The 12,132-nt window shown below is 37.2% G+C and overlaps 2 protein-coding genes across 7 annotated transcripts in view; both read left to right on the top strand.

Moving 5' to 3' along the window:
* Positions 1 to 6,870, top strand: part of ppp1r12a (protein phosphatase 1, regulatory subunit 12A) — a 74,791-nt gene extending 67,921 nt beyond the window's left edge. For all 6 annotated transcript variants that reach the window (XM_088348599.1, XM_088348606.1, XM_088348602.1 and 3 more), the window contains one exon: positions 5,534 to 6,870. Coding sequence is in view for 2 of the 6 variants with exons in the window: in XM_088348600.1 (XP_088204726.1) it covers positions 5,534 to 5,620 (87 nt within the window). In the remaining 4 variants the exon portion in view is untranslated. The remainder of the gene's footprint in view (positions 1 to 5,533) is intronic.
* Positions 6,871 to 11,968: 5,098 nt separating this feature from the next.
* The window catches only part of pawr (PRKC, apoptosis, WT1, regulator), a 44,453-nt gene continuing 44,289 nt past the window's right edge, over positions 11,969 to 12,132 (top strand). The window contains exon 1 of the mRNA XM_088348049.1: positions 11,969 to 12,034. The gene's annotated coding sequence lies outside the window, so the exon portion shown is untranslated. The remainder of the gene's footprint in view (positions 12,035 to 12,132) is intronic.

The raw sequence follows: 12,132 nt of genomic DNA, 5'->3' as shown, positions 1-12,132 counted from the left end.
TATTATTGGATGCAACTAGTCCTGGGCGATTTAGAGCTATTCTAAGAGCTTTTACCATGGGTCTCCAATTCATCACTCAGGACCAGTGTTAGGAGTAACTCATTACAAAAGAACGCAATTAGCGTATTTTCTGGACTATAAGTCTCTCTGGAGTATAAACTAGCCATAAAATGCATAATTAAGAAGGAAACAAACATGTTTAAGTTGCACTCGGAGTATAAGTTGCATTATTGGGGAAAGTGTATTTCATAACATCCACCACCAAAAACATACATGTCATTTTAAAAGGCAATTTAAAATTAAAATAATATAGAGCACATGGTATACTAATGTTACACGAACGTGCATATCTTAGACATGCTCGTCATTAACGACTTAACATATTTAGTATTATTCAGATATTCCAGCATAAATAAAAAGCTTACCAAACTATCATCTTCATTTCAAATCACTTAATCCAGTCAAATATTCATCCTCTGTGTCACTTTAACCAATAAACAACTCCTAGAGGTAGACAGGCATGACACCCGCTTCCTCCTATCGCTTTTATTTCGCGGTCAAGGATAAAATTATTAATACAGGCTTAAAGTTCCCTCTTGCGAGTTCGTATGAAAATAACATGTGATGTGATATACAGTACCGTTAATAAAAATTCAAAACTCAATCGTATAATAGTCAGTTATTTTACGGTTACTTTTTGAATGAAGTGACTGTAACCAATTATTTTCAGCAACGCACCTAACACTGCCTAGTACCCATTGTGATTTTAATGGCACCACGAAATATAAGCTAATAATGTTATACATCATTTACAGCATGGGTCTCAAACTCAATTTACCTGGCGGTCATCAGGCTTTTCACAAAGAAAGCTCTGATAAAAGATTCCAGTTTCATCATATCATTATTTTTTAACTCAAAATTAGATGGAAAAAGGAAATCAGAAATAAAATAAAAAAATATTACAGGGGATATAAACAACGAAAACGCATTTAGTTGCTGGCGAGAAAACTAATACTGGCATTCGAACTGAATAAAAAAATACTTCCTTAACTTTTAACGCTCCAAACTTGAATCTTCTAGCTTACTCCTCGCTGATAAACAAAACGACCGTAAACAACCACAAAATAACTGAAATATGACAAAAATGAACATTAAAATAAAAATCTGAAGAAAACCGACAAAAAACAACTGAAACACTCAAAAATGACCCAAAAAAACCCTAAAATGTAAACATTCAAGAATGCACTAAAACGTATGAAAAATAACTGGTAAAGTATAGAAAAACTAGTCAAAACTGTAGGAAAAGAACCTGAAACAGAACCAAGTATTTTGGGAAAACTACTGAAAAGCATGCACGTGCTGAAAGGTAGGTAAAAGTGCTGAAAAGTTGTAAAGTACGTTTTACTCAAGTATGAAAATGAATGAAAATCGTCCAAAAATAACTTAACCTAAAAACTATCGTAAAACGATCGAAACAAAGCAAAACTGTTCCCCAAAAAATAAAAACACCTTAAAAAGATTTCTTTTATTGTAATACCAGGTCCACAAGCTGTCATCCCTGGTTCCGAGTGTTTAAGACCCCTAATTTACAGTTAGAAAAGTCAAATATTACAATTTGAAAAATGATGCAGAATATATACTATTATACCATTTGTAAACTTAAGACAAGCAAACCCGTGGTGAAAAAAATTAAAACTTTTCTATAGCTGAAAACTGCTGTTACTGATTAGTGCAAAAAAAAAACAAAAGAAAAACATCTTCCTGGAAACACGGCACTGGGGCATTACATCTTAAATGGGGTAATTCTAAAATATTTCCAAAGTTGAGAAGTATTTATCATGTGACGAAATACTACTAATGATTTCTAATGGACGAGCCTTAGCCCGGAGGCAAAACATTCTTGCGCTGGTGAAAAGATGAATGAAAAGAAAGCTGTCGTTGCTGCTAGATGTCTTCATGTTGTGTGTGTATGTGTCAGAATTGTAGAAAAAAATGAGCCAATAAAATAACAAGATACTTTGCAGATATAAGTAATATGGACTTGAAATCAACAATCATTAATGTTTAATTTTTCTTACCTGATATGAAGTGTGTGCTGCGAACACGTGCATTTTTGATGAGTGCCTTGGTCCAATCTTTTCCCTTGAATGCATTTACCACAACTCTGATCAGAAGCGTCCGTTGCGATCCTGTAAAACTTGGATTTCTGATCACTAACGTCTTTTTCTCAGTTTCTGGCACACAAACGCACATGACATTTTAACACAGAACTAGCATAAACAGAAGCTTGGTTCCTTCATTGTTTTGAACAGCACAGAGTATTATTTTTGCCTCAAGCTTTGGCTGTGACATCATGCGTGACAGGTCTGTTGCCTAGAAAATTGCAATGACACATCACAAGTGTACTACTTTGGGAACCAGTCTGCTGACTGTTCTTTTGGGGCCGCCTGTGGGCAATTTGTTTACCCCTGCCATATACATATTGAAGATCAATTGATTAGGTTTGCACTGGATAAGAAATTGTGAAGTATCATGGGTATAGTGTATGCTACGAATAAATCCTATGTCTTCCATGTTTTCTCCATGCTGCTACTTGAAACATCTGCACTTTTTATACAAGCCTGATCAATTTAAAACCCCTAGTGTTTTCTCTAATGTCTTAATTTGATGTCAGCAAGAGATTTATAGAAATGTCCTTCTGCCCATAAGGTAGTGTTCAATCATTATTGATCTCATTCATTTTCTAAGGAAGCAAAATCAATTTGTAAAAGGGCTCTCTTTGGAGATAGGGGCTGGGGCTCTAGCACCACCTATCAATCCGTGCACTCCACTGTCAAATGTAAAAATAGTTTTTCTCTGTATTGGCCATGACGAATGTTTTTAAATATTTTGAACTTTTGAGTTGGAAAGAAAGTCAGAAAAATAATCTTAAGTGATAAAAAACAAATCGCCCATTTCTAGATTGAAAACTTTCCTTTGTCTGCACATTCTGCTTCAATTAGACGATGTGCACTCAAGAGAAAGTGGCCCTATTTAGTTTCTACTTGAGTGTATTTGGATTGCATGAGGTGGGAACATTCTTGAACCCTTCTTCCTTATTTGGGACAAATTACCTCAACTCTCTTCTTCCATTGATTGCTAGTGGATTTAAGAAAAATAAAGATAGAACATGGGGGTGGGGGGGTTGTGTTGGGGGGGGGGATACAAGTAAAAGGAGAAAGAAAGAAAACGTGAGAGCCAGAGTTGAGAAAAAGAAAAATGGTAAAAGAAAGGCAAAGGAGCATAGAAATAAAAAGTGAGAGATATAAATAAAGAGTTATAGAGAAATATTGAAAAGGGAAAGAGTACAGGAGAGAATCTTTCAGATCTGATTTTCCCCTATGTCCCGGTCCGAAGCCTACGATCTGAGAGTGCCGGTCTTCCGGTGATCCCAAGAGCAAAGAAGTGTTCTGCTGGTTCGAGAGCGTTCTCCATCCGGGCACCGGTGCTGTGGAATGCTCTTCCCCCTGAGATCCGATCTGCAACCTCAGTGGAAATGTTTAAATCTAAGCTTAAAACTCACTTCTACTCCATAGCATATGAATAACCTACTCTTCTCGTCGGCTGAAAAATAGTCTGTGTAATACAGTGTAATAATCTGTGAAGCCCTTTGAGACTCTTCGTGATTTAGGGCTATACAAATAAAAATGACTTGACTTGACTATAATGAAAGAAAAAGTGAGAGAAAGATGAAAGGAAAAATAAAAGAGAAATAACGCAAGAACAAAGAGACAAAGAGAGTGAGAGAACTAGAAAAAAAAGTCCATGAGAGAAAGAGAGAATCTGAAAAGAAAAATAAACGGAGAATATTTATTACTATTATTATCCCCACGAGCGTCAGTTTTGGTGCCGAACACTGTTCCCTCTAAGCTTCCTTGGGTCTGAGCAATCACACAAAGTATGTGAGCATCGCTTGGAATAATGGTGAGCAACATCAACCTTGTGTTTTGAACATTTCCAAAACCTGAGCTCTAATCATGTTGCATTCTGCTGGCTATCTGGAAATACTAGTTATTTTTAAAATTTTAATGAATTCTGACGAAGACATGGTTAAACTTCTATCCCGGCTGACACTCAAGGAAACTGTGCGGTCAGATGTATCGACATTTCGTTCTGTATACACGTGTACACAAATGACAATAAAGTATATCTGAATCTGAATCGGCTAATGTAATATTGGAAAGGTTGCAGGGCACATACACGTCAGTTGCTTATACAACCACTATTACATGAGATTTCCAAAGGAAATTATCTTTTGTTACATAATACTAACATGTTGTGGATTAAGTTGGTTTCAAAATACAGAACTGTATTAGATCACACTTAGTGGTACAATGTTAGCAGAAAGATTGAGGGTTACATTCAAATAATTTGCACATTTGAATGCAACACAAAAGTGATCAAAGATCAAAAATCGAAACATGTTGGGGTTTTTTTCCCCCCTTTTTTTTCTTAACATTTCTTACCTAATCCCCCCCATTTTCAAGTCACGTTGTGCATAATGTTACATAATACTTAGTAATGGATGAAAACAACATAAACAATCTGAACAGCCGTTTGGGTGCCAGAAAAGCCTGCTCTTTTTTCCTGAGCTGAGCCGCTTCTCTAAAAAAAAGACTGAAACTTGTGCAGCAATATTGATGAAGTCACGAAAGTAAGAAAGCTATGTAGTCTAAATGTGCAGACGATAATTAAAGTAAACCACACTTGTCCCTTCATTTTAATGTCTTCTCATCTCATCTCATCTCATTAGCTGCACCGCTTATTCTCAGTAGGGTCGCAGGGGTGCTGGAGCCCATCCCAGCAATCATCGGGCAGTGGGCAGGGGACACCCTGAACTGGTTGCCAGCCAATCGCAGGGCACACAGGGACAGACAACTCGCTCGCTCAGTCACACCTAGGGACAATTTAGACCGGCCAATCCACCTGAAATGCATGTCTTTGTAATGTGGGAGGAAACCGGAGTGCCCGGAGGAAACCCACGCAAGCACGGGGAGAACATACAAACTCCGCACAGTAAGTCCGGTAGCTGGATTTGAACCCACACAGGAGGTTCCCAAGACCTTAGAACTGTGCCACACACGCGCTAACCACTGCGCCGCCGTGCTGCCCCATTTTAATGTCTTGCTGATTAAAAATAAAACTTTTTTTTTTTTAGAAGGCAATCTCCTATGCCCTCTCAGCTGCCTCCCACTCGCAATAACTTGAGCTCACATGCACGCTTGCTTTTGTTTAATCAATCTTGTTCTGACATTGACTTCAAAATACCGAGTTTAAAAACGCAGAGGGAACCCGCACTGTTTTTGCCTGCATGTACTGTAATTCTGTCTGAATTTGCGAATTTCGCTATTTCGAGCCCTGATTTTTATACAGATAGCTTGAGCTTGTCTTTTATGCCCTGAGAAGTTCTGGACAGTTCGCAGCTTAGAGGGAACATTGGTGCCGAGCTATGATCCAAACATGCCTGATAACTTTTCTTGTCATCCCTATGCAGACGCTTCCCGACCTGAAAGCTGACCACCAGAGGCTACAGGACGAGAATGGCGCGCTTCTCCGAGTCATTAGAAAGATTTCTAAGTAGAGCAGACTGCCACCATGACCACCATTACCCATCTCTGCCCACTTCTGCCAGTGACTAATGGAATTGCACATTTAGATAGAATTGCAAGAGACATCAGACTTTGTCCACCCCCTCCCCTCGCCATGCCCTCTGTTTACGAGCCTGATGTTTAACCAGTAAGCCTTAGTTGTACATAAAGACAATTGCTCTTGAACTATTATTATTATTAATTATTATTATTAATGCATCAACATCGGATTTTATTTGTGCCATGCCGCCTTTTACTTCCTCCAGTGTTGTGTGCTGTGCCCTTCTTCTCCCTTTCGTCTGAGAAGTGTCACTAAGTGTATTTTTCGGGGCGGTTTTTATCCTGACGCGTTCATTCATTCACACATGCACACTCGGGCACGCTCATCACAACCCCTTCCTCTTTTTTCGTTTGACCTTAGAGAGGAATAAGAAACAGAAAATAAAAGGTAATAAGATCCTGAGGCGAACCAGGTGGAATTTAAGCTTTCACTGAATGTGCAATATGCATTATTATATTTGTTTTGATGCTTTAATGACATCACTTGTTTAGTCAGACGTATCACTCTTTCCCCCTTTTTTGCTTTTGGCATGTAGTGTTAGTTGGTTATGCTCTGTGTTGTCACCTTGTTTTAGGAGGTACTGAGTGAAACAGTGTAAATACACATATATAATATATATGTGTATATACATGTGAGTGTACGTCTGAGCGCAGCACATGCTGAGTCTGTTACTATTAAAAGTATACAAGTTCCACACAGGAAATGTAGGTGTCTTTTTCTGTCCTGTTCTCCAATTGGTGGTAAAAAGTGCTTCAGATTCTAAGCGAGACTACCGACCGTTTTTCTTCTTCAAGGAAATATTTGAAAACTCCCTTACCCCAATTTACTTCAAGTGCTGTCCTTTTATTTTTTTAAGCTCTAGTATTATAGCTAATAAATCTTAGCCTCCCTTTTACAGAAAGTCGAAGTGCACTGTTGACGCTGCGAGTCCAAAACACGCCGTTGGAATATCCCACACCAACTTTATTCATTTTGGTGGCCTTATTATTAAGCTTTTTTTTTTGTTGTTGAAGAAAAAGTCGCAGCAAATGACTGATGAGGAGAATGTTAACCGTCTATTCTGGTTAAATTGTATTTTATTTTTCTTGTAAAATAATAGGTGTGTGACTTAATACCTGCAAGCTGTGCTGTGACTACCAACCACTGAAGAGTTAATTAAAAAATAAACTTGTATATTGTAAAGCTCCCGTCTTTGCTTCTCTTTATGAAACGTTGTTATCAGCATTCTGTAAATTCTTATTTTATGTGAAATACATTGAACAATAAATTACTGGTACACTTGATTACCTGTCCAGGGTTTAAAATGAAGTTATGACGGATGCAACAGTACCCCATTCTCCCCGCAAGAGGTAGACATTTCATCGTTGATTTGGTTTTATGGTTGTAAGGAATTGATTAAAAGCAACATTGTGGGAATTGCATTCGACAAAAAGCAAAAAGTTGTCACTTTTTCGACAAACTCGACTGAAAAATAGTCGCCCAATAATTCCCGATCCGTACGGTTGTATTTATTTCACACAATTGTCATACATCTCACCTTTTTACACTAAAAAGTGGTAAATTTGATCATGCACTCGAAACACAATGTCCCTCGTATCTTTCTGATTTAATTTCCCCCTATGTTCCGGTCCGGAGCCTTCGCTCTGAAAATGCTGGTCTATTAGTGATCCCAAGAGCCAAGAAGAGATCCGCAGGTTCGAGAGCGTTCTCCATCCGGGCCAGTGTTGTAGAATGCGCTTCCCCATGAGATCCGATCTGCAACCTCAGAGGAAATGTTTAAATATAAGCTTAAAACACACTTCTACTCTATAGCATATGAATAATCTATATTGTATGTTGATAATATGTGTATTATGTGCCCTCATGTAGGTTTTAGATCAGGGGATGGTGTCATAATAGTCTGTAATAATAGTTGCAATAGTCTTTGATATGTGCAGCCCTTTGAGACTCTGTGATTAAGGGCTATACAAATAAACTTGACAATCCGTCTCTACAATATTAAAAACCCGAGGTGCTGTAATCTGTAAACGGCAAACTTACCCAAAAATGTTGGGCTATAGTTTGAGCAGTTTATTCGCGCACATAGACTTTCGTGTCGCTTCAAAATAAAGCAGCTTAAGCCTGAAATACTCGTCTCGAGTCAAGATTTTATTAAAGCAGTAGTCGAATGCAGTGTTTTTCAACCGTTTTTCGAACCAAGGCACACTTATTTTCATCAAAAAGTCTCAAGGCACACCGTCCTTCGAAAATGTTTAAAAGTTAATCTCCGGCACTAGTTTCATGTTGTTTTAGCTTGAATTATTACATTTTTTAAAGATACAATGTGTAATGTGTATGCCTCCTGATTTGAACATCAGGCAAACATACATGAATTATTGTACCAATGTTATTTTTATTTAAAAAATAATAATAATAGGTCGAGAAATGTGTGTTACCTTCACATAGTGGAATCCTACCGAATAGCCATGTTTGTCTGCCGTTTTGTTGCTTATTGCAGCAGTTTTTTTTTTCATTAGACAACAGTGTCATCTAGTAGTCAAATATTACACACAGAGGCTTTAAATTGACAGAATATGTATTTTTTTTTTTTTAAGTTTTGTAGTCAACGTGGCTCAGGAGGTAATACAGATTATTTTTTGTTTTGGTGTATAATTTTTCTGTCAATTTGGAACACACACAAAAAAATGGAAATGAAAACATACAAAAACCCACTTAAAAAAGTATCAGCTGAAAGATTTTTTACTATTATCCATTTTTTTGTAAAATGAATTAATAAACAAAATAAATCAGCAATTGTATTTGATATATTATTGTTATTTTTTTGTCATTGGGCAAGACACTGAACTTTCTTATTTGAAGGCTTCTCTCCCTGTTCTTACGAGTTCAAATCCATTTTTGTCGTCTTTCTTTATTTTGAGTCTCTATCAAAGTTTAAATGTAACATATTTATTTCAAATAAAATAAGTTATCAAATATAATTCCCTGTATGACCTCGTAAGCATATGATTAGTATATAAAAGTAATGAAAAAAAATATCAATCTGCTGCCATTCCTGATGTAGATGAATGTTACAGTTACTCAGCTGATGACTGGAATAAGTCAAAGATACTAAACAATGCCATGCTTTTGTTGCAAAGATAAAATTGGTCAATTTCTTGCAGCACACTGGACAACGTCCGTTTTAAAGTTGTTGTGACCTTGTTTAAATGACTCATAGCATTCCTGGCACATCATCATGATTATCATAATTGTCATGACCTCCTTCCTTGTAGTTATCATGAATGTTTAAACTATATTTGCACTCTCATAAAAAAGGGCAAAACCAAGAAAAATAAAGTCAAGCAACTTATTTATTGCACGGATTATTATGAAAACATGGATGTCGCTATCCCCAATGCTTTATGCGGCTGTAACTGTCACAAATGCATACCTGGCAGCCTCAGCCAAATGCTCCCCTTATTAATGATTGCAATTCCCCTTATCTTGCGAAAATGAACCTTACAAAAACAACGTGGCAAGTATTTACTCACTGCAAGACGGACTAAGTAAAATAAAAACAAAGATAATGTGTGCAAGCGTTGTCGAGGGTAACATTCGCTAGTGTACCGCGACGACCTACTCGAGGCGTCCTGCTTTAGGCTGACCTGACAGTAGCATTTTTTTGTCTTTATAATCAAGTAAAACCAACACTAAACCTCAATCATTGCCAACAGAACTTTTATTGACGATATAAAACGTGAGTTTACGTGCATACACAGGCTTGGGAGGAAATGGAATACATGTAACAGTGTTACGTAATTAGGATACAAAATAATTTAATTGTATTCCATTACAGAAAAAACGCCAATCAAATTACAGGTATATTGAATAATAGATTTTTTCACGAGATTACAAATTTGTATAAACCATATTTATGTTGACACTCCAGGAAACAATGGTAAAGTCCGCTCCGCGTCGGTTTAAATTCTTTTTATTCTTTTCTATGTTTGCATTAGTTTGATTTATATTTGCAATGTCCGCTCATATCCCACCCCCTCTGATGATAACATGGAAAGAGCCATCGAATTCAGCAATCGTATTGATGACGTCATGGCTGTTTATAGGCGCTTCTTCATGGACAAAAAAAACCCCAACGTTCACAACTCCCAATAACGATGTTTCTTACGCGCAAAAAAAGCAACAGAAGATCCTCCTATAGTCACTACACCACCTCCTATCCCCAGGTAAGTTAAATTTTGTTTTATTGTTTGATTGTTTAACAAGAATCTCTCTCTCTCTCCCTCTCCCTCTCCCTCTCTCCCTCTCGTCTCATTCTACACACGTGCAACGGGGTGCTCACTCTCAGGTTCCCCAAGGTTACGTTGTTCATTTATCTGAAACAGAATTTTGTTATTGTATTGATATTTAGTTTATGTTCTCTATTATTAGCATATTTGATATTGGACTTATCCAAAAGTAATTGAAAGTGACCAATTACATTCTTAAATGTTATGGTATTTAGATTTGATTACTGATTACATTTTTCAACAGGTGACTAGTAATTGTATCTGATTACATTCTTAAAGTAACCCTCCCAACCATGGCGATGACGCTTTGTAAGACAATGCCATACAAGCTGATGCCTGCTGCAGTTAATCACGACGGAATGAGAAATGCAATGGGAAAGCAAAGCCACCAATAGCTCAGTGACAGCGTGATTTAAAGCAGACGTATTGAGAAACATGACAACATTTTCAAGCATGTCACCCAAAATTCACGTTCTTTTCAATCCTTGAAAACACAGCAATAAATTCAAGCATTTTCAAGGATTTACGGCAGCCGTACAAACCCTGTATATAAGTTGACAGGTACAGTATATGATTATCAACAGGGGAGATCTTAGGTTCAGAGCCTCGGGGGTGCTGAGCACCCAGAGTGTCTGGCTGTTTTTTTGATTTACCTTAAAGTCAAGTCAAGTCATTTCTATTTGTATTAAAGTGATTTAGGATTATTTAAAACAGTTAATGAGTGTCAATTACCATTTGTGAACATCACATTACACTTCAAACAGATCCACTGGGCAGCACTGACAACGATATACAAAATAAATTAGGAGGTCTTCTGTATTTCTTTATAGTTACTGAATGTAATAGACTCTCTCTCACCTGCACATGGTGCTTCTTAAAAGAAAAAAACAGTAAATTAAAGGTGCAAAGATTTGAAAACCTAAGGCTGAAATTGTGACTTTTTTTCCCAGAAGATGGTGACAGAGTAACACATGATTTGCGTGCAAGTACACAATATTTCTTAGAAGCGCTCAAATAAACTCTTCTTTTTCCATCTTTTTGGGGGTTTGTTCTGCCCCGAAAAAGGCCTGATAAAAGTAAGATAAAAGCAGATAGGTCCAGTGGAAAATAAAGCATATGGATTGTTTGAATTCATTAGGGCATTGTTAACACAAACTTAATGGAAAAAATATTTAACTTTTAACTTTTCAAGGACAACTCAAATGTCACACCGTCCCTTTGAAGTTCGGCTGATCATTGTTGCATTCGATTTCATGCAGCTTAAATGGGGACTAATATCTTTTGATGAAAGCCAAAGTCATGGTATTGGGTGGTTAATGTAAGTTGTTCAACATAAGCACTGTATAACATACGGTCGCCCAGAGGTAAGTAGAGTAGCTAAAGATTACCTCAAGTAAAAGTACTGTTACTTCAGAATAATATTACTTAAGTAGAAGTAAAAGTAGTCATCCAAATACTTACTTGAGTAAAAGTAAAAAGTACTTGGTGAAAAAAATTACTGAGTAATAATACTGAGTAACTAGCGACGTCATATTTATTGATTTTTTTTAAAAAACAACCAATCAGATCATCAAAATATCAAAGTCCATCCAGTCAACAAAAATACATTTAATAGAAGATTCAAATAATCAACGTAAATTCAAGTACTCTAATAAACAATAAAATAAAATTAGTATAAATCAAATAAACAAATTAAGCACATATAGCACCAAGCAGCACATTTAAAGCCCCAAATACTTATCTTAACAGGCTCTGCATGTAGAACAACAAGCTAGCCCAGACCTGGGCACTCCGGTCCTGGAGGGCCATACGTCCTGCCAGATTTTGAAGTTTGCTCTTCTTTAACTCAGGTGATACAAATTATAACCTCGTTAGCAAGCTAGCAAGTGCTCGTTAACGATACTGGTGATTGGAATCACCTGTATTGGATCAGAGAAACCTCAAAAATCATGCAGAACATACGGCCCTCCAGGACCGGAGTGCCCAGGTCTGAGCTAGCCCATGAACTCGAACAAAGGAGACATTGCATATTGTAGCTGGTGTTTGGCACCCTTTTCAAGGTGAACATGCTTTTGATGTGAGGCCAGGGGTACTCCTCCTATTCTGTGTTTCATAGTCAGGATTGCTAAGTGACATTTTCGATCTGTTTTCCCCCGCT

This window comes from Urocampus carinirostris, chromosome 11, assembly GCF_059441175.1.
Source record: "Urocampus carinirostris isolate Australia breed hairy pipefish chromosome 11, RoL_Ucar_1.0, whole genome shotgun sequence".
Taxonomy (NCBI): Eukaryota; Metazoa; Chordata; class Actinopteri; order Syngnathiformes; family Syngnathidae; genus Urocampus; species Urocampus carinirostris.
This window is presented reverse-complemented; position numbering and strand designations above follow the sequence as displayed.